The 24,968-nt window shown below is 38.2% G+C and overlaps 1 protein-coding gene and 1 pseudogene across 1 annotated transcript in view; one reads left to right on the forward strand and one right to left on the reverse strand.

The window, feature by feature from the left end:
• Positions 1 to 24,968, forward strand: part of LIN28B (lin-28 RNA binding posttranscriptional regulator B) — a 131,286-nt gene that overhangs the window by 58,980 nt on the left and 47,338 nt on the right. Inside the window, exon 3 of the mRNA XM_027775099.1 lies at positions 10,968 to 11,152. Within this exon, the coding sequence (XP_027630900.1) occupies positions 10,968 to 11,152 (185 nt within the window). The remainder of the gene's footprint in view (positions 1 to 10,967; positions 11,153 to 24,968) is intronic.
• LOC114009360 (high mobility group nucleosome-binding domain-containing protein 5-like) lies at positions 11,218 to 20,219 on the reverse strand (annotated as a pseudogene).

Consider the following 24,968-nt stretch of genomic DNA (forward strand, 5'->3'; position numbering starts at 1 on the left):
TCCAGAGAGTGCACATACCCATTGACAAAATTAAAAGTAAAAAAAGTAAATAGGTATATTAAAAAATATTTTTATAGTAAGTTATCCTATATTGTCATTAAGAAACACCTCTAGTGTGTTAGTAGCCTCTGCCTAATAAAATGTCAAACCTTTACATTTTATTTTGGATTTTATGGTCAAACTTAAGTTTTCTTTTTAATGATAACGTAGTCTGTATCTGTAAACACAGTAGCACTGTAATATAACATTGTTAATTTGGTAGGTTTTCCCCTGGATATGCCTGTTTTCTCATAGTCAATGTAATAAGTTATTATATTGGATTACTTATTTATTTAATGTGTGTGTGTAAGTGCAAGGGAAAAACAGATACAAATAAAGATAGAGAGAGGGAGAGAGAGATAATAGGGTTCAGTCGTGCTGCAGGCCTTTTTCTTCCAGTTTTCTAGGTTGCATCCCAGGCATGCATACACATGTCTAGCATGTTTTTTGAATCCACCAGGGTCAGAACTCAAACCCTAGTCAGCATTCTGGGATCTGTCTTTCTCTGTGAGGCACTTAACTGTTGTGCTATGGAGTTGGCCCTAGTAGATTATTATTATTGTTACTTCGTTTTGCTATAGGAGGTGTGTGCTCACCAGAAGCAGAGAAGCAGAGAGTGAGGAGAGAGAGAAGTGGAAATTATTTCTCGGGAGAGATGGCCATGCCACAGTCCTTTCTCTTCCGTTCTCCTCTTGGGATTCTGAGCATGTACACAAACATACTTGGCATGATTTCCAAGCCCAAGGTCTGAGACTTGAACCACTGAGTCGGCCATGTGGGATCCAGTGCCTTAACCTCCATGCTACCTGCTGGCCCTGTAGTAGCTTATTTTTAGTCATGTAATTCTGTTTCCTATGTCACTTATTTCACAGTTTAAATAAATTAACATATTTTCATCCTGCGTTTGAAAACAACATTGTATGTTGACTGTCACTATACACTTTGCTAAATTTCATTATTTGAAATAGACATGCATTTGGGCAATTTCTCTTTTTCTTTCCTTTTTTTTTTTTTTTTAAAGAGAGGTTTTTGCTATAGGGTGTGCACGCTAACGGGACAGACAGAGACAGAGAGACAGAAAGTGAGAAGTCACCCCCCAGAGGGGATGGCAATGCCGCAGTCCCTTCTCCTCCATTCACCTCTCAGGATCTTGGGCACACAAGCGCATGTACTCAGCATGAGTTTCAAGTCACCGAGTCTGGGACTCAAACCACTGTCAACTACGTATGAGTCCAGCGACGTAACTGCTATGCCATCTGCTGATCCCCCGATTTTAATTTTCATAAAGGAGTATCCTAGCATCAACTAACTGTTACAGTATTTGCTTATCATTGAATAACACCTTTATATGTAAAAGTTTTGGTTATTCTCTTTTCATTTTGTGTGTAGTCTACATAGTTGAAACAGTTGAAGGCTTCATTGTTGCTAGTTAATGGAACATTTTTTTTTTTACCTTGAGTCTAATGATTTGGCAGATTGCTTTCTTTTCCTCTTTTTTAAATTAAAAAAAAAAAAAAAGTTTTTGCCATAGGGCAAGTATGCTCACTGAAGAAAGTCACTGAGTCCGGGACTCGAACTGCGGTCGACTACATGGGAGTCCAGCAACATAGCCATTACACCGGCTGCTGGTTCCTGGACTTATTCTTGTTGTTGCCTGTGCAGCATCCAAAGTTCCTAATTTTTCCTCAGGAAAATGGACATACTTCTTGTTAATGCATCTCTACTACCTGTTCCCATCAGCTCCTCTCAGAGGGTAGTTTAGCTAAAAAAGGAGAGCTGATTCAATATATCAATTATTTTCTTTGATCTCCTGATCTGTGCTCATGTGTGTTGATCTCTCAATCAATTTCCTGCTGCCTTTCAAATTTCGACATCAACTGAGCAGCCGAAAAGTACAGAGTCTGAAAATAGTTCTGCAAATTCATTTTTCCACAATTCGTTTTTGACATTCCCATGTACCTATTTTTTTTGCTCTCTTCCTTCTTTCCTATATCCTGAGGGATTTCCTTTATTTGCAACACAATTTCAGTAGTCATTTTTAATTTTCTGACAGTGCTTTTTAATTCTCTGGTTGTTTTTTATCTTCTCTCATTGAGGTTATTATATTGTCTCAGATATCTCTGGAGATATTAATTAGATGGCGTATGAAATTTCTTTTGTTCTCTCATTTATCTTGGCCTTTCTTAATTATGCTGCATGTTTTGTGATTCTTGGTTGACCCTTCAGATGATGAATGAGGGGTAAGAACGAGAGATAGGAATAATTTAAGGTTGAGTGGGTAGGGAGCCAGCTCTTCAGCCAGTAGCCTCCTTAATTGTCAGAATGAATAGGGGTTTGTGTACAAGATCCAATAGTTCACCAATTGTCTGGATTAGTCCTACGGTCTGTAGAGAAGGGAAGGGCATCGTATTATTCACCCTCTGGCAATGTTTGGCTGTTTCCATATTTGTGGGTAGGAACGGGGTAGTAGGATGAAATGGTCATCTGGCCTTTGTATAAACTTCCATTAACTCCTGTTTTTAAGCCTGTTCCTCGTTTTTGCCCTTCCTCCCCTCATGCCATGCGTTGTGTCTGAGCACAGCCCCTTAGGGTCTCTTTAGGGATGTCAGTTTTTACTTTTGTTGCAGCCTCTATTAGTTTTCTGGGGTGTGGCTCCCACAACTCAGCAGTCAGCCCTCTAACTTCCAGAAATCTGTTAAATTCTGTTCATTGTGTTTTTTTTAGATTAGATTTTTTTTTTTTTCTGAGAGGCTTTTTTGCTGTAGGGCATGTGCGCTTGCCAGAAAGAGAGAGAGACAGAAAGTGCGAAGTCACCCCCAAGGGAGGATGGTCACACTGCAGTCCCTTCTCCTCCATTCTCCTCTCGGGATCTTGGGCACGCACGCACACGCGCCTGGCGTGAGTTTAAGCCACTGGGTCCAGGACTCGAAGCGCAGTCCACTACATGGGAGTCCAGCGACATAGCCATTATGCTAACTGCTGGTCCCAAATTCTGTTTATTGTTAATGGTGTCCCACTCATTCTCTTTTCTTATTCGAATCCATTCGTTTTTATTATTTTACTGTCATTTTGGCAGCTTCTAGAGAGTACCATAAAGCACACATCGGTTTAGCATGTCATCTTGAACTATTGGATTGTTGGTAAGTCGTGACGCATTATTACATAGAAAAACATAAAAGAATACATCATGACTTTCCCGCGGACCTAATAGAAATCGGCTTAACACTTCCTAGTAAAGAAAACATACTCTTATTTCTAAGGAGAATCAGGTTTCAATGATAGTAACACTTCAGCGCCTTCCTAATCTACGGTGGTTGGGGAAAAGCATATGCCAAGAGAGGATAGTATTCCCATTACTATCTGGAGTTCTGAGTAGAAATATTTAGCAAATAAAGAACTATGATATTTGTAATATTGTTATTTGGCTCCATATTACTACCTTTTTCTTTTTCTTTCTTTTTTTTTCAAACTTTTATCTAGATTTATTTTATGCCGACTTTATTCCTGTGCCATAAGTTTTTCTTTCTTTAGTTTCTTCTAAGCTATCTTTTTTTCTATGCAACTTCCTCTTCCAACCGGTTTAGGAACAATTTGCTCTTTTCAGTGGGGATCATCTTGATATGGCAGGGGGAGCTCGTGTCCGGGTTAATTGCCTACGAGGTCTGCGCATCTCAGGTGCCTTGTTCACCGGATGTGCTCAGTGACCAGAGAGTCTACATCTGACCTCTTAACAGCATTTTTAAGCTTGTGGAGCAAAAATTCAGCACTGTTTTTGGGCCACCAATCTTGTGTCCCGTCCCACTGTTGGGCCTGGGTACATCTCTCAACTCCACCATTGTAACACGGAATGGCACACTCTGCTTCTGTAAAGTGACATCTGTTAGATACTTGGTGGCTTTTTGAATATGCATACCCTTGATGGCCTGGGCAGTTTCACGAGTGTTCTTAAAAGTGAAGGGTCAAGTGAATACCGAACCATTTTCAAAGATCACCTCAGGCTGTTTACAAGAAGAGGACGGACGGACTGACTGATTGATTGATTGCTATGAGGTGTGTGAGCTTGCTGGAGAAAGAGAGAAAATACAAAATCACCACCCCCTGCCTCCTCTGCCAGGGGAGAGGACCATGCTGCAGTCTTTCCTCCTCTCTCCCTTCTCTCAGAATTTTGGGCACACATGCACATACATCTGATGTTTTTTGCAAGCTGCTGGTTCTAGGACTTCAGCCATGAAGTCAACATGTGGGATCCAGCTGCCTTAGCTACCACTCCACCCATTGGCCCCCTGGCTATATTATTCTTTGAAAGTTATATTTACTTATTTTTTCTTTAAAAACTTGTTAAGATTATCTCTCTTTTTCTTTCATGAAAAAGAGAAGAGAGAGAGAGAAGTGAACACCATCAGCAGGGCTCACGCCATGTTTCCCACCTGCTTTCACCAGCCAGGATCACTGGCATGCCCAGCGTGTACAGGTTGAGCTGGAACCAAACCCTGATGCCTCTACCCCAATATGTATGGCCTCCAGCATTGAAGAGCATTGTCCATTGTGACTGGCCTTAAACATTATTTCTTAATGTTGGGAGGAGAAAAGGAAACATAGCAAGGGAATTTAAAGCCGGTGTTTTTTTATAGTGGGTCATCAGAAAAGTCATGATGTATTTTTCTATGTTTTCCTATACAAAAATGCATCATAACTTCTCTGAGGACCCAATAATTCTGAAATATATTTGTCCCACAATGAATTTTACAAATTAGAATAATAAAAGGAAGCAGGGAAGAGGGAACACGGTTTTGGAAGTATTATGTGTGCTAACTATGTGCATGTTCAAAATTGGCCTGCCTCATTGTAAGCACATGGTATTTTAATAGGCCCACCAGCAGTTTCTTCTAGATGCTTTCTCATTCCTTCAGTCATTCTTCGGTTCATTTCTTTCATTCAGTAATTGTTATTCTCCTGTAAAGATTAAGCCTATTTTGTCCAGACAACTGGTGCAGACTGAAATGAAGCCCAAACACCAGCAGTTCTATCTTTCTGAACTTACATGTAAGTTAAACAAAAATCTACACATCTACGTTGTTGGTGTGCATAGGCGGAACGTCATGGATTGTGAGCGTATCAAATGTGGATGATATTTCCTTAGAAAATATGGGTAGCCAAAAGGAAAATAGATTTAACTTCGTAGCAGAGGCAGACAATAATCTTACTGCTCTGAACCATTATGATTTTACCAGCATTTATTCCAAATATAATGTATATAGTGTCACCTTGACTTTAAAAATGCGAAGTTATTTTATGTAAAAGTAAGAACCCTAAAATTTGACTTTGCATAAACAACTCATTTTAATTCTTTAGAGTTCAGTCCTTTTTTTTTTTTTAAATGGAGGTTGGACTAATAATCCTTCAGGATTTTACTGATGCTAAATCTAGAATTTACATATTGAGGGGAAGCTATTTGCAAGCTTAGCATAATGCCCTTTAGGAACTATAAGATATACATCACAATTTCTGGCCTCCTTTGGTAGAAGATGAATCCAAAAGAACAAGTAGATATAAGGCATACATAAATATTTACATTACACTTCAGTGCACTGTAAAAACTGGAAGAATCAATTAAGTGAAAGAATTTCCATTTTGGGACAGTTGACTGCATTATTTGAACTGTGCCTTGAGCTTAAGTAAAATAAAATAAAAAATTATAATAGAGTGTGTGATACACACAAGAGAGAAATGAAGCATTCTCCACGGGTTTCAGTCATGCCATAATCTTCCTCCTCCAGGCCTCCAGGCCGCCAGGATCCTGGGCATGAACATTTGCACACCCATCATGTTTTCAGGCTGCCTGCACCAGGAACTTAAACTGTGGTTGGCATGTGGCTTCCGCTTCCACCGTCCAGTATACTACCGAGTGTACCACAGACACTGGGCCGTGAGTAAAATTTTTTTTAGAAGTTTTTGCTATAAGGTGGGTGCGCTCGCCAGACACAGAGAGAGAGAGAGACAGAGAGATAGAAAGCGAGAAATCACCCTCCAGGGGGGATGGCCACGCCACAATCCCTTCTCCTCCATTCTCCTCTCGGGATCTTGGGCACGCACGCACACATGCCCGGTGTGAGTTTAAGCCACCGGGTTTGGGACGCAAACCACGGTTGACATGGGAGTCCAGCAACATAGCCATTACGCTAACTGCTTAACTGCTGGTCCCTGCCTTGAGTAAAATTTTGACAGACAGCTATGAGTAGCAGAATGTGTCCCTGACCAGATTAAACTGGAATTCAGAGATGAGAACATCTTCAGGGCAATACAAGACAACTGGTTTTACTAAAGGAAGAGTTGTGCTTTAGAGTAATAAGAAAAGTGGAAAATTTAAGTAGAGGTAATATTGTTATGAGATATCTCACAACCCAAGAGCAGTACTGTAGTTTTTTGTTTGTTTGTTTGGTTTGGTTTGGTTTGGTTTAGTTTTTGCCACAGGGTATGTGCACTATAGAGAATATTGAGATGAGATATCTCACAACCCAGGAGCAGTACTGTAGTTTTTTGTTTGTTTGTTTGTTTGGTTTGGTTTGGTTTGGTTTAGTTTTTGCCACAGGGTATGTGCACTATAGAGAAACAGAGAGAGTGAGAAATCATCCCCCAGGGGAGATGGCCACACCACAATCACTTTTTTCCTCTTGGGATTTTGGGAACATGTGCACATGCACCCAGCTGCTGGGTCTGGGAATGGAACCGTGGTCAGCCATGTGGGAGTCTAGAACCTTAACCACCATACCACCTGCTGGCCCTGGTACTGTAGATTTTTGAGACCAGCAGCTAACGAGCTAATGTTTCTTCAAAGGGAATACGCAGGTCTGGAAGATGCTGTAGAGGAGGGAAGAAACTTGATGCTGAAATGTCAATGAAGAAATTATTATCTTATCTTGGTAGACAGTAGTTAGGATTTATAGTCAGATAATGGCAATCCAATGAAATAGATGGGTGATATGAAGGAGGATTATGAAGTGTGAAAGTGTATGATTCAGTAATGGTTTGAGTAACCTAAAGGTGGAACTGGTGGAACTGGAAAGAATGAAGAAGTCATTAATAAAAATTGGTAAGTCAGAGGGAGTTGAGTTTTGTGAGCAAATATAATAAGCTAATCTCTCACCATTCAACAAATGTTTCTCATCTGTGTAACAGCTAATTGTATATATCACCAAGAAGAGAATATTCTTTGTGAATCCTTTTTCTTGTAAAACTTAATTTCTTTGGGATAATCATTCATTTTAATTTTAATTTTTTTGATCAAGTACTATAAATCTAAATTATGTGCTAACTGGGGGAGAGGACATATGATAGGATAAGAAAAGTATTCTTTCAGAATATTAGGAAGGATAGCTGGAATTTAGTTGTCCATAAGGGCTGGAATTTCATTTCAGATTTGGAAAAGCAGTTTGTTTATAAAAGATACCTACAAAAATTGAAATAATGGAAAATAACATCAAATTAAGTTGGTGAAAGTACATCTCTACACTAGAAACTATGAGGACATAAAGTAGTAAAATTTTTGTTACAGAAACAAAAACATATGATAGCTCTAATTAAAACTGCTGTCCTTTGCACTTCATTTCAGTAGTTGAACTGCGTTTCACTTATCTGAGTCAAAAGAGAAACAATATGGGAGAGAGGAAATGAAAGCAAAGGAACTATTTATAATTAGTGAGGAGAAAGCTTAGGAGGAAAAAAAAGGTATATATAAATATGTATGTATGTATATGTATATACATATGTATTCACTATATACACATAGTATATGTATGCACATACATATACAAATATGTATTCACATACATACAGTATATACATACTACATACATGCAGTATGTGTTCATATATATCCATTATATACGTGTGTGTGTGTATAGAGAGAGAGATCTGTACTAGAAACAGGTTCAATAGCCCTGTTTTCAGTGTTCTCTTAACCTCTATTTGCTGTGAATTTCTACTTGTTTTTATTTGTCCTGTGTAGTGATTTGATTGTACGTAGTTATTTAGCTGCCTTTAGAATCATAGACTCGGAAGATTTTTTGGTCCAGTGTTACAGTGCCCCCCTTATCTACAATTTCACTTTCTTTAGTTTCAGTTACCTGCAGTCAAATGCAGTCCAAAAATATTAAAGCAAAAAATGCCAGAAATAAGCAAGTAATTAGTTTAAAATCACATGCTGTCCTGTGTAGTAGGATATCTCATGCCTGGTGCTAGTCCCACCCGGGACGTGAATCATGCCTTTGTCTGGCACGTCCACGCTGTATTTGTAGTCATTTAGTCTACCAGGTTGACGGATTAGAAGGATGAGTACAGTACAACAAGATATGTTGAGAGAGACCACATTTACATAGCATTTATTGCATATTGTATAATTGTTCTATTTTATTATTGTTAATATTTTACTGTGCCTAATTTACAAATTAAACTTTCATAGGTATATATGAGTATGTATAGGAAAAGATTTGCAGGAAGAATCAAGGTACTTACTATCCTTCATTTGAAGTTTCCACTGAGCTTGAGCGTCTTGGAATGTGTCCCCCCTAGATCAGGGAGCACCGCTGAATTTCCCGAAGCATGCTAGTCATCTGCACTCATAAAGAAGCAGCTCTGGGATCAATTAAGTCGGGAAATTGCTGAGTTAAATACAATTAAACAGATTTTAATTTTTGTGTGGGGGTGGAGGAAGAGAGGACAATTCTGTGCTTCAATATGCTAATATGACTCACTCTAGGAAAATAACCTACTGCATTTTATAAACTTATTTGACCATAAAACCCTTTCCTCATGGAGTCCTTTTCAGAACCACTGTTAGAACTCAAAACCCTTAAATTTACAGATAAACAAAAAGATTAAAAGGCTCATTCAAAACTAGGTACCTGCTTACTTAAAGAATGGACTTGAATACTGAGGTCTTCTATTGTATTGTGCTTTTTCTTTTTACTCCCCCAAACTTAGAAAACTCTTTGAAAACTACATGATATTTCAAATTAGACAGGTAAAATGTACACAAAGGGGTTTGGAGAAATAAAACCAATGATTTAATTATTTGCGCGCGCGCGTGTGTGTGTGTGTGTGTGTGCGCGTGCACACGCATGCATGTGTATTTTAATTTTATTTATCTTTATTTATTTTAATTTGACCAGAGAGGGACAGAGAGAGAGAGAGAAAGTGAGAAGGTAAGCCGCCAGGTCTGGGATTCGAATCATGGTCAGCCATCTGCTATAGGCCATGTGGAAGTCCAGCGCCCTTAACCACCAGGCCACTTGCCGGCCCTATTTCAGTAGCACATTAACACTGATGTAGAGTAGCATTTGAAGAATTAGGGCAGACCCAGTGGCACAGTGGTTAATTGCTATGTATGTGCAGTCAGATCCCACATGACTTACCATAGTTTGAATCCCAGCCCAGTGGCTTGAGAGACTTAACATGTGCTTTGTGTATCCTGAATCCTGACAGGTTGAAGAAATGGAGGAGAAGATTTGGGTATGACCATAACCCACTGGGGAGGTGACGTCTCTCTCTCTCTCTCTCTCTCTCTGGCAAGCTCATGGCACCCTCTAGCAATTACCAAAAAAAAAAAAAATAGTAAACATAAATTCATAGCAAATTAGGGGGCAAGATATTGGCACAGTGGCAAAATGCAATGATCTGAGAGTGACGTGTATGGGAAGGTTCCTGCTTCATGTCTGGAGATGTTCCTGAGTACACCAGGCTCACAGGTGCCCATGATTCGGGCTGAGTACAACAAATACATGCCTGTCTATGATCCAGAAGTGACTGAAACTAGAAGTGGGTCATGGCATCAAGACCCTGTTGGGAGTGTTGCAGCTCTGTCTGTCTCTTCCTGTCTGACTCTGTTGCTCATGGAAGAAGTAAATAAACTTAAAAAGAAGAAATAGCCAATTAATATTTGATACCAGGTTTATAATTTTATAGTCAGGAGATATTTTTCTTTTTGTAAAAAAATTCACTGTAATTTCCTTTCAAATACTAAACAATAGAAACAGTGCAGTAATGTATACCACTTTTCCAGAAAAGGACCAATAGAAATGACTCTTTACAATCTAGCGACTGTTGTTCCAGACTCCATCTCTACATGAGTAGAGAAGTATCTTCTAAAAACTTTAGACAGGTTAACTGTGGTAGCACATTCTTGATGCAGTGCTGAGCCTATATGCAAAGGTCCTGGGTTCACATCCTGGGGCCTCCCTTTGCATGGAGGTGTGCATGCAGACATCTGCAATCCTGGCTGGCTGAGACTGGGCGTGAATGGTGGTGAAAAGACCTTGCTGAGGGTGCTGCCTCTCTCTGTCTCCTTTTATCATGGAATAAATAAACTTAAAAAAAAAAGAGAGGTTACATGGATGGCATTTTGATAGATATACTGTTCTTTAACCTTATTTTTTTAACCTCTACAATATTATTGTTTATTTCTCACATAAATACATATAGGTCTTTTCAAAAGTATCTTCTCCTTGTAGCTTAATAACGTTACATTATGTGGTCCCTTTGTAATTTATTTGAACAGTTTCCCATTGATGGACATGAGTAGTTATAATTTTTTAGCAGGAAGTTCTGTGGTGTTTTAGTGTGAGTATGCCTCTGTCAGAATCCTTTAATTGGAAATTCTTGGTCAAAGAAAGTACACATTTAAATTTTTACAACCTATTGACAAATTATCTTAAAGTAAAATGGGTAGTAGTTTATTCTCTCCCACCAGCATTGCAATAACAAATATTAAAATGGCGTTAGTTTCACTGAACTTTTAAGAAAGAGCTTATACTTTTGTAATGAATAACAGAATGTATTGCTTTGTTAATCATTAAATTATAGAGATAATTTATAAAGCAGGGATAATTATGATCTCTCTTTCTCTCTCCCCTCCTCTCCCCTGTTCTTTACAGAGCAAACTATTCATGGAAGGATTTCGAAGCCTAAAAGAAGGAGAACCAGTGGAATTCACATTTAAAAAATCTTCCAAAGGCCTTGAATCAATACGGGTAACAGGACCTGGTGGGAGCCCTTGTTTAGGAAGTGAAAGAAGACCTAAAGGGAAGACACTACAAAAAAGAAAACCAAAGGGAGATAGGTAATCATTTTACTTTGTTAATTTATGATTTTGTTGTATTTGGAAAAAAGTTCCTAAAACTTTCTTCATATTTTTATCATTTTGTTGACTTCACATAGTGTAGCCATAAGAAAATGGAGTGAGTTGGGAGCACAGGCTCTGCGGGGATGTGAATGATCTGCAATGTGCCCAGCCGCGTGTTCCGCCTGAAGCACTGAGTAGTCTGAGACCCCTTTCCCAGCCGCCCATTTAGATACCACAAACGAGTTGAAGTTCCTGCAGTCAGAGTTGTCCTTCTGTAAATCCAAAATTTGCCAACAGTTTTTAGGAGATGATTCCCATATAGAAAATCTAAATAATATAAACAACTATAAAGAGGCAAAGAAAAAAATAATTTGAAAGCCTAACTAAAGGTGGGAATCATGACATGTATGCTATTTTGAAACTTTTTTCCCACTTACTGTAACACAGAATATTTTATGTTAATCATTAATACACACATAAATTCCTACTGTATAATATAAATGTTCCAAAATTTAAAGCATGTTGATAGATATTTATGCTGTCTTCAATATTTTTAATTTATCACTTTTATCACTGGGAATTCTTATATATACATTTTGAACAATTGTCTGATTATGTCCTTGGGATAAGTATTCAATAGTGACTATTCTAGATTAAAAATTACGCACGCTAGGCCAGTGGTGGCATGGTGGTTAAAGTGACTGGTTCCTACATGGCCAACAATGAATTTTTCAAGTCCCAGATCCAGTGACTTGAAAAGCATGTTGAGCACATGTCTGAACATGCCCAAATTCCTAAAAGGGGAAATGGAGAAGAAATGGAGGAGAGGGCATGACTGCCCTCATAGCGGGTGCTTTGTCACTTTCCTTCTCTCTGTCTCTCTCTCTCTCTCTCTGGGGAGCACATGCACTCTCCCCACCCCCTCCAAAAAAATAGCTCTCTTAAAATTTTGACATATATTTCCAAACTATTCTCCAGAAATGATATGGTCAGTGTACAATTTGTCTTTCCAAAGTGAGGTTGTTTATTGAATGCTGTCATTTTTTAAATATTTTCCAATCACATAGGTTGAGAGTATTGCTCATTGTTTTATTTGCATCCTTTGAATACATTAGAAGTTGAATATATTTTCATCTGTTAGTATTCACATGAGTTGTACATTTCTTGTTCTGTGACCATTTTTTCATTGAGTTGTTCATTTGTTTTTAATGATTAGTAAGTGTTTTTTAAAGAATTATTTATATAGTTTTATGTATGCATTTATTTATTTTTAAATTTGATGGGGGGGGTGCTAAAGTAAGGCACCAGGTCCAGGACTCAAACCACGGTTGGCCATGTGGAAGGAAGTCCAGCACCTTAACCGCCATGCCAGCTGTCTACCTCTGTAAAGGTTTTTTTTATATTTAAAGTTTGAATCTTTTTTTCTCAAATAAAAAGTAAATATTTTCCAGGTTGTGAAGTTTGTTTTAGCTTTAGTGATTTTAAGTTTTAAGTTTAGTTTTCAAGTTTTCATTTATTGTTGCCTGAGAGCATGTTCACTACCACAGAGAGATAGTGAGGAGAAGGCACTCCCCCTGGGGAGTGGTTATACCACAATCCCATCTTCTCCGTCTTTCTCTCTCCTTTTGGGATTATGGACATATGCTCACACAAACACGCCTATGAGTTTCCCAAGGCACTGGGTCTGGACTTGAACTGTGTGGTGGACCCTGTGGGATCTGGCTGCCTTAGTCGCCATTTTTATTAATGCTTTTTTTTTTTTTTTTCTAGTTTAGCCAGAGGATGTACGCCCTCACTAGAGAAAAACAGAAAGAAAGCATCATTTATAGGGAATGGTTATGCCACAACCCCCTTTACTCCAATTCTCTTTTAAAAATTTTGGACATGCACATACATGAGCTTGGCGTGTTTTTTAAACCATGGGTCCAAGATTCAGACCACAGAGTTGGCCATGTAGGATCCAGCTGCCTTAACGACTGTGCTACAGGCTGGTCTTTCTACTTTCTACAGAGATAGAAAGTGAGAAATCACACACACACACACAGCCCTGGGGGGGATGGTCACGACACAGCCCTGGGGGGGATGGTCACACCACAATCCCTTCTCCTCCATTCGCCTCTCAGGATCTTGGGCACGCACGCACACGCGCCCGGCGTGAGTTTAAGCCACCAGGTCTGGGACCTGCGGTCAACTACATAGGAGTTCAGCGACATAGCCATTATGCTAACTACTGATCCCTGACATAATTTGTTTTTGAAAAGAGAACTTTAAGAATCTACATTTCCTTTTCTCTCCACACTGCTGATTAGTTATTTCTATAGCATTATTCCCTAATTTATAATTTCCCACTTTTTTTTTTTTCCTGGGAGAGGTTTTTGCTATAGGGTGCATGCACTCACTGAAAAGACAGAGACAGAAAGCAAGAAATCACCCCCCTGGGGGGGGAGATGGCCACACCGCAATCCCTTCTTTTCTCCATTCTCCTCTCAGGATCTTGGGCACATGCACACACACACACACACGCCCAGCGTGAGTTTAAGCCACTGGGTCTGGGATTCGAACTGCAGTTGACTACATGGGAGTCCAGAGACATAGCCATTATACCAACTGCTGGTCCCTGATTTCCCACTGAAAGTGATTCAGTAAGACAATAGATTTCATTTTATCTGCATTTTTAGGAGCTCATTTTCACAAAAGAAAGTCCATGAATATGTGAAAGTTTAATGATATCCTTACCTATTAGAGTGGTTTTCTGCTCGTAGAAAGATAATAACAAATATATACATATATACATATAAATACTGCAAATTAAAAATAAACAGTCCTTTATTTTTCCATATCTTTTAGATAAAATTTTTTTTTCATCTTTGAAGAGTCCTTGTATTAAGATAAAATCAAGTAAAACTTTGTGCATACACAGATAAACATTTGCATTCTTTTAAAAATGGGATTACAACTTTTTTTCCCACAAGTTAATAATAAAGTTATACTTGGGAAAGAATTCTAACTCTTAACATTACATGAAAATAGTTCGCCTTTGTTTTTTTATAAAAGCAACTAGAGAACCATAAGAATACTGGATGAAACTTTGTCTTCTTTTCCACGGTCTTCTTTCTCTTTTCTGTCTTTGTTGCCTTTTCTATCTTTGCCTTACCCTTCTTTATTTTGATCTACATCATCTTCTTTCAGATCTTCTTTTTATGTCGTCTTTGCCTTCTGCCGCCACTGCTTCTTTCTTTTCTCCTTCCTCTCTGACATCTTCAATTTGTCCTTCTTTTATCTCAATTTCTTTTTCAGGAACTGGTGCCTCTATAATTTTGACTTCTTCATTTTCAGCTGTTTCATTGTTGTATTCTTTTTTATCAGCTTCTTGGTTTCAGCAGTTGCTTTTGCACTTACATCTGTTTTTTTTTTTTTTTTATCGTCTCATTTTTTTTTTTTTTTTTTTTTTTTTTATTGTCTCATTTTTTGTCTTTATTTCCCTTTGACTTGATGTTCTTTTGGGTTTCAACTCTGGGGTAATGGGTGCAGGCATAGCAGACAGTCTAGCTGATCTTCTTTTTGGCTCCTGCCTTACATCACCTTGACCTGCAGCTGGTATCTGGATTCAACATAGAACTTGCTCTTTCAAGGAAGATCTGTCTTGGATTCATTTCTGAGCAGTTAGTTATGCGTAAAACTTGTAGTCTCTGTGGGAAAAAGTCCTTTATTCTAATCTAATTTGACTCAGTGCTCCCTTTTAGATAAAAATCATTAACAATATAGTTCTACACTTGTGTTGAATTGAGATCATTAAGAGAGGGAGAATAGTGGAGCCTGAGAGTTGAAGAATTGAGTTTTTTGGGATAGTCTTTCATATAAGACCGTGTCCATTGTAAGGACTTTGATTTAGGGGAAAGTAGGAAGCCATTGGGAAACTTTAGGTGCCCAAGATCCAGAGAAGGGAGAAGGGATGGCGGCGTGGCCGTCTCCCCTGGGGGGTGATTTCTTGCTTTCTGTCTCTATGTCTCTATCTTTCTGGCAAGCGCACACACTCTATAGCAAAAATCTCTCCAAAAAAAAAAAAAAAGAAAATGGACGATATTGAGCAAAGAAGATACTATATACAGACATAAGACTGAATGATAACACTGTGAGTATATGAGGAAGGATCTTTAAAAAGTTCATGGAAAATGTGTATTACAGAAAATTTACACATAAGATTTCTGAATTTTTTTGTAAAATGTGTAAGGAGAGAAAAACATTGAAAAAGTGGTATGCTATGGGACTCACAGGTGGTATGGTGGATAAGGTGCTGGACTTACATGTGGCCGAGTCTGGTTTGAGTCCTGGACCTGGCGGCTTGCTTTCTCACTCTCCCTCTATCTCTTTCTGGTTAAATTAAAGAATAATAATAATTAATAAATAATTCTTTAAAAGGAAAACTGATGGGATCATGTGTATAGGTTGCAATGGGTCAAAGAATTATTGCAGTTGGGATACTACTAGAAGGAATTATGCAGCAGGATGAAAGCTAGTGGTGCCGCAGGGAAATAACTGCTATAGCTGTTTTCATTTAGTCTGTGTCTTACGTAGTTAAACCTTTGACTTATTTGAGATGTAGTGATTTCCAACTTCCTATGAAGTTCAGTTTGCCTATAGTTTTTGTCATGAGAGTTAGAAATTCTGGTTTTCCACATGCCATTTGTTTCTCTAAAATGGCATAGAGATAACCTGCAGCAAAATATTCAAATAAACACAGAGACCCCCTAATAGAAACTGAAACAAGTAGCAAGAAACTGTTCTTTGTTAACTGATGGCTGGAAACAGTCATTGAGGCCGATTTGCTCTCTAAATATTTAAAAGAATTGAAGTATCTTTGATAACTTCCTTGATTTCTTCCATGGTTATTAACCATGTCTATTTCCTGAGACCATTTAGTTATTAGAATAACATTGTGTCGGGGCCAGCAGGTGGCGTAGTGGTTTAGGCTCTGGACTTCAACACGGCCGACCCTGGTCCCAGACCTTGCAGCTTGCTTCTCACTCCCCCCCCCCTCCGTCTCTCTCTTGTATGTCCCCTATAGCAAATTAAAATAATAATAATGAAAGGAAGAGAAGAATTGTACTTTGATTCCGATTCCATGCCTATTAACATAATTATGCAGCATAAGTTAAATAAATCTTATAAAATTTTTGGATTCTTTTATTTTTTAGGAGGTTTTTGCCAAAGGTCACTTGTGTTTGCTGGAGAGGGAGACAGAGACACTGAGAGAGAAAGTGAGAAATCACGTCCTGGAGGGAAGGCCATGCCACAGTCCCTCCTCCTCCATTCTCCTCCTGGCATCTTGGGCACGCACGCACATGCGCCCGGTGTGATTTTCATGCCAGTCTTGGACCGAACAGCAGTCAGCCATGTAGGAGTCCAGCAACATGATCATTATGCCATTTACTGGTCCTTATTCTGGATTTTTTAGTTATTTCAGTTGCCTATTTTCTCCTGAATTCTCCTTGACTAGATATTTTATTATATTTCAGAGAGCTAGCTCTTGAATTAATTTTTGTTATGCTGGGTTGTTTTTTGCCTAATACTTTCTTCTATTACTCTTATTCTTTCCATTTTATTTTTATTTTGTATTATGAAAATTCTCAGAAATCAAAAAAGTAAAAAACATAGTATACCCACCTTATATATATTTCAGTAATTATAAACATTTTTATGACTCTATTTTGAAGTGTATTATAGATACCATATACTCTACTCTTATTATCTCTGTCACAATAAACAATACCTTAATATCAAAATAAACAACAGTACCACCTAATATTGACTTTATATTAAAATTTCCCTAGTTTGGACCAGCAGTTAGCATAATGGCTATGTTGCTGGACTCCCACGTAGTCAACCACAGTTCGGGTCCCGGACCCGGTGGCTTAAAACTCACGCTGGGCGCGGGTGTGTGCGTGGCCATCCCCTCTGGAGGGTGATTTCTCGCTTTTGTCTCTCTGTCTCTCTCTTTCTGTCTGGCGAGCGCACGTGCCCTATAGCAAAAACCTCTCAAAAAAAAATTTCCCTAGTTGTCTAAAACTTATCTTCTTTTCTTTTAGATTTTTTTCCCCTCTTTATTCATAAATAGACTTCATGCACATGTGTGTGAGAGGCAGAGAAATGTGCACCTTCTAGTCTGGTTCATTGCTGTCCTCATCTCTATTCTATTAGCCTGTTAGATCTTGGGCACTTGAACCTGTGTCCAGCATATATTCAGGCAGGGGTTTGAACCACAGCTTCAATACGGGAGCTGGCTTCTCTGGAGTATTTCATTTACTGCTGCACTGCAGAGCCAGTCCCCAAACTTATCTTTTTTGCCTGTTACTTGCAAGCCAGAATCCAGTTAGAGAACATGCCTTTCAGGTTTTGTTTGTTTGTTTGTTTGTTTTGTTTTGTTTTGTTGAGAGGTTTTCGCTATAGGGTGCGTGCGCTCGCCAGATAGACAGAGAGAGACATAGAGACAGAAAGCGAGAAATCACCCCCCAGGGGGGATGGTCACGCCGCAATCCCTTCTCCTCCATTCTCCTCTCGGGATCTTGGGCACGCACGCACACGTGCCCGGCGTGAGTTTTAAGCCACCAGGTCCGGGATGTGAACCGCAGTCGACTACATGGGAGTCCAGCGACATAGCCATTATGCGAACTGCTGGTTCCCCCCTTTCAGTTTTGAACGTTTCTTAAATCTCTTATGATCTGGGGGACCAGTAGTTGGCGTAGTGGCTATATCGCTGGACACCCATATAGTCAACCGCGGTTCGAGTCCCGTACCCGGTGGCTTAAACTCACACTGGGCATGTGTGCGTGTGTGCCCAAGATCCCGAGAGGAAAATGGAGGAGAAGGGATTGCGGCGTGACCATCACCCCTGGGGGGTGATTTCTGTCTCTCTGTCTCCGTCTTTCTGGTGAGCACACATGCCCCATAGCAAAAAAAACTCCCAAAAATATTGTTCAATCTTAATATTTATATATAAGTTAAAATGATATTTTGTGGATGTGCCTGTGGGTGCCATGGTGGTTAAGGTGCTGGATTCCCACATGGCCGACTGCAGTTTGGGCCCCGGACCCAGTGGCTTTGAAAATTGCAACAAGGAACCAGCAGATGGTGTAACAGTTATGTTGCTGAACTCCATGTAGCAACTGCTGTTCGAGTCCTGGACCTGGTGGCATGAAACTCACACTAGGAGCTTGTGCTTGTATGCCCAAAATGTGGAAAAGAGAATGAAGGAGAAGGGATTGCAATGTGACCATCCTCCCTGCCCCACCCCGTCCTCTAGTGTGTGTGGGGGTGATTTCTTGCTTTCTTTCTAGCTTTCTGTCTCTCCTGCGAGCGCACACGCCCTATAGCAAAAATCTCTCTCTCTCTCTCTCTCAAAAAAAGAAAAGAAAAGAAAAGAAAATAACAACAAACAGACAGATAGATAGATAAATATTTTTTGAAAAATGTATTTTGTGAAGACTTGTGTTTTTGTGGTATAAATTTTAAGTAATTTTGGAAATTCAACCATAGTTATAAGTAACTGTTACAAAAGAAAGTGGGATATTAAAAAAATTCTGTCTTAAAATTCTACTGAATGTACAGTTTAATAGCAGTAAACGTTGCACTGTTTTATTTTAAATTCTCAAATCATATTTGAAAATTGTTTTAAAGTTCCAAGTAAAAGTTTCAGATTTATTTTTTCTGTTGAGTTTTTCTTATGTTCATATTCAAAAGAGTAAAGAAGTTTAATGGCCCTATAGAACTTTCTTTATAATGAAAACAAGATTGCTAATAAAAGATTAAGAGATCTTGTTTCTTCCAAAAAACTAGCCTATATTTGACACCTTTTTTTTTTTTTTTTTAAATACAGCTTACTGAGGAAAAGGAAGTAGCTTTTAGCAGAATGAAAGTGTGAAGGATGATAGAAGTATTGTTTATTGCTGTTGATTTTTGGTATTTCTATAAAGTAATCAGATCGGCCTTTCATAAAGAATTCTGTATTTTGTATAATAAAATTTTAGCTTATATTAGCAAATATGTTAAATGAGTTAAAGAGATTTTTGGTTTGAAAACTGACTGGTCTGGAAATCTTTCCATTTTGGTTAAATGATTTTAACCCTAAATGGTGAATAAAAAGGTGTGATTTTTTAAGAACATTTGAGGTGCTCGTATATATGGTAGATGTGAATATTGGGTGTATACATATAACTTTGTAATTTATTGTTTATGATCTCTTTCTTTTTATTTCCTTTTCCAATTCTAATTTTTCCCCCTTCAGCAGTGACTATCTTCTTTGTTCTCCATAACCTTCCACATCTTTTGACCCACCCATACACTCCAAGCAGTGCTATTCATAATAATCTCCTTTCAACAATGTTGACTTTCATTTTGTGCAACATTTGATTTGCATAAGTGATTTGCATTAGCACTAATGTGCTAAAGTTCTTAATTTCCTTTGAGTTTAAGTGCTAAAGTACTTTGTTAAGGAAAAAGGTTAATTATTAAGATGTTTGTTAGTACTACTTTTGTCTCAAAAGCGCAAAGATTTCATTGGATCATTTTAGAAAAATTCGTTAAGCTTTTAAGATGTCCTTTATTTAGACTTAAAAATTATGAAGTTTGACATTCTTTATATTCCAGTATTAAAATGATCCATTAGAATATGTTTTGTCATTTATGGTAAAGAAGGCCAAGGCGAACATAAAACAGAAACTGAATTGTTTGATACCTCATTTATTTTCAGTTCAGAAGACTTAATTTGCCTTTTCTTCTCTCAAGAAAGTGGAACTGTGTGATAATAAAGTTGTTTTTATAGGACCATAATTTTTGTTGGTTCAGATTCCTTAAGTATTGGAAGCCATGAGGTTTTTGGTTTTGAGTTTAAAAAAATCTATTTATGCTTTCTTTATTGAGGGGCTATTTTTGTTTATTTCTTAAAAATAAAGAATATTTATTCATTGACCTCATTCACCTTTAGAGGAAGTGCGCTCAAAACTAGTGTAGTTCTACCCCGGGCCCCATTTCCATCCACCTCTACAGCAGTATAACCGCTTCCACTCATTAGCTCAGTGGTATAATTTGAAGTTTTTCAGATATTGTAATACTTGGAAACTCTGTTTCTTTAAACCTCCAGAGCGTTCTTGAAAGTAATAAACCTAGACTTAGAATTACGATGCCATTTTATCAAGGAATATCTGTCTTTCTTTAAAAGTTCTAATGATTATTTTTATGTTCATGATTACTGTATCATGGAACCTGTTTCCAAAAGAAAATTAAAAATACTCGGGACGTTAGGGATGTTTGAAAAATGTAAATGAACAAATTCCAATAAATAACTGTTTCACCCTGATACTTGTGTGATTAGATTTAGGAATTTGCTGTTTAGTGGGTTCCTATTGTCACAGAAAAATCTTTCAGGCATGAATTGATAGTCCAGATCCTTTGAGGTCTGTCTATTCTGACCTATGACCCCTATTCTTACAAGGTCAACATCTGAGGGCAGGAGATTAAGGCAGTTTAAAGACCGGAATGGTAAATGGAATGGAAAAATTAGCCAGCACATTTTGGGTGCAGAACATCAAAGTCATCAAATAGTTTGCTTATTTTAAACCTGGCTTATGGGTATAGGAAGCTAATTTTATTATATTTGCTGGAATTAGAAAAAATTAATAACCATAATTCACTGAGATGCTATTTATATAACAGTTTTAACTTGTGTACAAATTACATTCATACTGCTTAACCTCAATAAACAATAAACACAAAATAGTTTGTCACAGTATCAGTGCATTGGAGTCTTGTGTTCAGTTTGAATACTTAATTTAAATTTAAATCTGAGCAACATCTACCTAAGCTTTTACTATGAAATATTTTATTAATGATGATGAATAAAATGTATGTAACTATACTGGCTCATAATTTAAAGTGACTGAGGAGTTAGTTGTAATTAATAGTGTTAGATTTTTAAGAACAACTTTTTTTTTAGAAGATGTAGATAAATACAAGATAAATAGATAGATCAGGCAGAGACAATTTTTTTTTTTGTTTTTCTCCTGCCGTTTTGAGACTATTTTTTAAATTTTACATCTTTTCCTCTTAGGATGTTTCTTAAACCTTTTAACTGTTGTTTGACTGCAATTCGGAAATATAAACCAGTAGATATCCCTTCTTAGTTCCTGTTTTTCAGTTCCTTGTAAGAAACTCCCCTCAACCCTTTATCTTTCATTTGTTTGTATCCTGGACAGCTGTGAATTTGCATCTTCTGTTTCCTACTAATGACTGGTAAGCGCTGGAGTTGAATAACTGAACTGCTGTAGCCAACTTTGCATTTATCCATATAGCGACTAAGAAAATGAGTAAAACCACTAGAATACCCAAGTCTCCTTAATTGTTCTGTATTTTTTTTTTCTATCCCAAATTTCCTTTATTATAGACCTAATTTCAGGGTGGTTTTCCAGGTCCTTTCTTCTTGTGATTATTTGGCCAGAGATCTCTTAATGAGGCAATTATAGTTGTTTCCTTCATTCACATTATCTTAGCAGATGCTCTCCCCGCTGTGACCTCTGTTCTGAGGAGGCAGACAATGTGCCATTCTCATCACCCTCTGCTAGACATTGTGTGGGATTGAGCTTCATTTGGTGCTGCATAGGTCTCCCAAGATGCTTGGTGGGAATGGTCAGAACCCAAGTGGCAAATCATTGGAATTTTAGGTTGATTGCTGTTTTATTCTAAGTATAATAAATAGTGAAATAATTTCTACAGAAGAAAAAAAAAGCTTCGAAAACAACTCTAATAATATTTGAAGTAGAAGGCATAGGTTTATTAAGTACCTTTACTTACCTTTCTTCCTTTAGACAGTAACTTCAGTAATAATTATATCAAATATTTATTGTATGGTTTCAGCACAAAACTTTGGCACCTTTTTTTTTTTTTCTTTTTTTTGGAGAGGTTTTTGCTATAGGATGCGTGCGCTCACCAGAAAGACAGAGACAGAGAAAGTGAGAAATCACCCCCCAGGGGAGATGGCCACGCTGCAATCCCTTCTCCTCCATTCTCCTCTCAGGATCTTGGGCACGCACACACATGTGCCCAGCATGAGTTTAAGCCACTGGGCCCAGGACTCGAACCGCGGTTGACTACATGGGAATCCAGCAACGTAGCCATTACACCAACTGCTGGTCCCGGCACCTTTTCAAAAACAGAAATTTAGCCTCTGATGTTAAGAATGTATGTTTTTTTTGTTTTTTTTTTTAGGTTTTTGCCATAGGATGCTTGCACTCACCAGGGAGACAGACAGATGGAAAGTGAGAAAGCACCTCTTCCCCCCGAGGGGAGGTGGCCATGCTGCAATCCATTCTCCTATTGGGATTTTGGGTACATGCATACACATACCTGTTGTGATTTTCAAGTGGCTGGGTCCATGTGTGGGAGTCCAAAGTCTTGACCACCACGCCACCTTCTGGGCTTATGTTTTTTTAAACGAATGTTAAGACATTGTTCAGAGTGTCACTTTTAAATTTTAGTATCAATTTTAAATCTTAAAACTTAGGTTTAAATGCAGTTTAAACATAAATTTTCACATTCTGTATTTACTGACTATAAATTCCAGTCTGTTCCTGTGTGAACAGAATAAGAGCTGATCAAGACAAAGACAAATAAACAGAAATTTTCATACTTTGATGCTGAATCCATCCACTGAAATATTGGTGCTGTTACCCAAACACCAATAAGCAGGGGAATAACAAAGTTGTTCACAGCCTCTTGCTGACCTTTTTTAAAAAAAATTTTTTTGAGAGGTTTTTGCTATAGGGCGTGTGCACTCACCAGAGAGACAGAGAGAGACAGGAAGTAAGAAATCACCCCCAGGGGGGATGGCCACGCCGCAATCCCTTCTCCTCCGTTCTCCTCTCGGGATCCTGGGCACGCATGTACATGCTCCAGGTTTAAGCCACCAGGTCCGCAACCTGAACTGCAGTTGACTACGTGGGAGTCCAGCGACATAGCCATTACGCTAACTGCTGGTCCTGCTAACTTTTTCTTTTTCTTTGTTAATAAGGAAGTACAAGTCAAATTCCATGTTTAGCCATATTTAGCCAGACTAATATGCAGGGTATTTATATTGGGAAAGTTCATTTTTCTTGACAGTGATTGAATGTGCATATATACACATACATACACAGTAATGCTGGAGTTTTAATTTTTTAAAAATTTGTTCATTTAATCCTTTCATGTCAGAGGGAGACAGGCCAAGAGAGAAATAGGCCCCTCCAACAGGGTCCTAATGCCATAATACTACCTCAGCCATAGCTAACCAGGATCACAGGCTTATGTGAATGTGCCCAAACCCTTAGGACCGTGGAACACAACTCTGGACTCTCACATGTGACCTCATCATCATGGAACATTGGGTCATTGCTCTACCTTCTGGCTGGCTTGAAATTTTTATTTTGTTTTATTTTATATATTTTGATAATTCACTTTTTAATTCTCTTTTAAAAGAATTATTTATTTTTAAAATTCCATTTGTTATAATTATTTTTTAATTTGACCAGAGAGAGACAGAAAAGGAAAGTGAGAAATTAAACCACCAGGTCTGGGACTTAAACCGTGGTTGGCCATGTGGGACTCTAGCACTCCCAGCCACTATGCCACGTGCCAGCTACTGAAATTTTTTTTTTAGAGATTTTTACTATAGGGCGTGTGCACTCACCAGATAGACAGAGAGAGACAGAGAAAAGCGAGAAATCACTCCCTAGGGGGGATGGCCATGCCACAATCCCTTCTCCTCCTTTCTCTCTGGATCTTGGGCACACATGCACATGTGCCTGGCATGTTTTTTTTTTTTAAGCCCTCCTGTCCGGGACTCTAACCGCTGTCGACTACATGGGAGTCCAGCGATATGGCCATTACGCCAACTGCTGGTCCCTGAAATTTTTATTTTTGAAATTGAATTAAAACAGACATATTAAGGGGCCAGCAGGTGGTGTAGTGGTTAAGGTGCTGAACCTCCCACATGGCCAACTGCGGTTCGAGTCCTGGACCCATGGCTTCAAACTCATTCCAGGCCCTTGTGAGTTTATGTTCAAGATCCCAGGAGGAAAAGGAATTGTGGCATGGCCAACGCCCTGGGGGGTGATTTCTAGCTGTCTGTCTCTCCTCGCCATGCACACACCCTATAGCAAAAATTTCTAAAAAAAAAAAAAAAAGAAGAAAGAAAATCTAGAGTAAATCAAGAAAGAATTCAGGAATTCAGGAATTTTGGTCTCTAAAATGACTTATGATTCATCATTATTCCTATGTGATTATTTAAAAATTTGAGTAAATAAAAAACAAAATCAAGTGTTTGCCTTGCCTTTGAGAGGGAGAGCTATTTGTTGACTCTTCATGGCTGTTGAAAATGTTCAGAATCTCTAGAAATGCTAAAAAAGATACATTTGCATCCATCCCAGAGAAATAATAAACTATATAAAAACAAATGCATATTTTATTTCATTAAAATGAGGCCAAATTTTATGTGCCATTTGTGACCTGCTTCCCCTCTTTTATATTAGAAACCTGAGTACAAATTAAAAATTTTGCTTTTGAAGAATCTTACACTACGGACAACTGAATTTAATAACCTTCCCAGTTAATCAATACGATAATATTTACAGGAATTTAGTCGTACTAGATCTGAACCCAGGGCCTTCTTATACTGAGCCTGCCTCTTCACTAGACATTATACACTGCGTGGACAGCAGTATTTTTTTACAGGGCCATTGTATGGAACTGCTGTTAATATAATTTCTACCTTTTTTGACTCTGTCCTTTG

The sequence above is a fragment of the Tupaia chinensis genome, unplaced genomic scaffold (genome assembly GCF_000334495.1).
Source record: "Tupaia chinensis unplaced genomic scaffold, TupChi_1.0 Scaffold000527_1, whole genome shotgun sequence".
NCBI classification, from domain to species: Eukaryota; Metazoa; Chordata; class Mammalia; order Scandentia; family Tupaiidae; genus Tupaia; species Tupaia belangeri.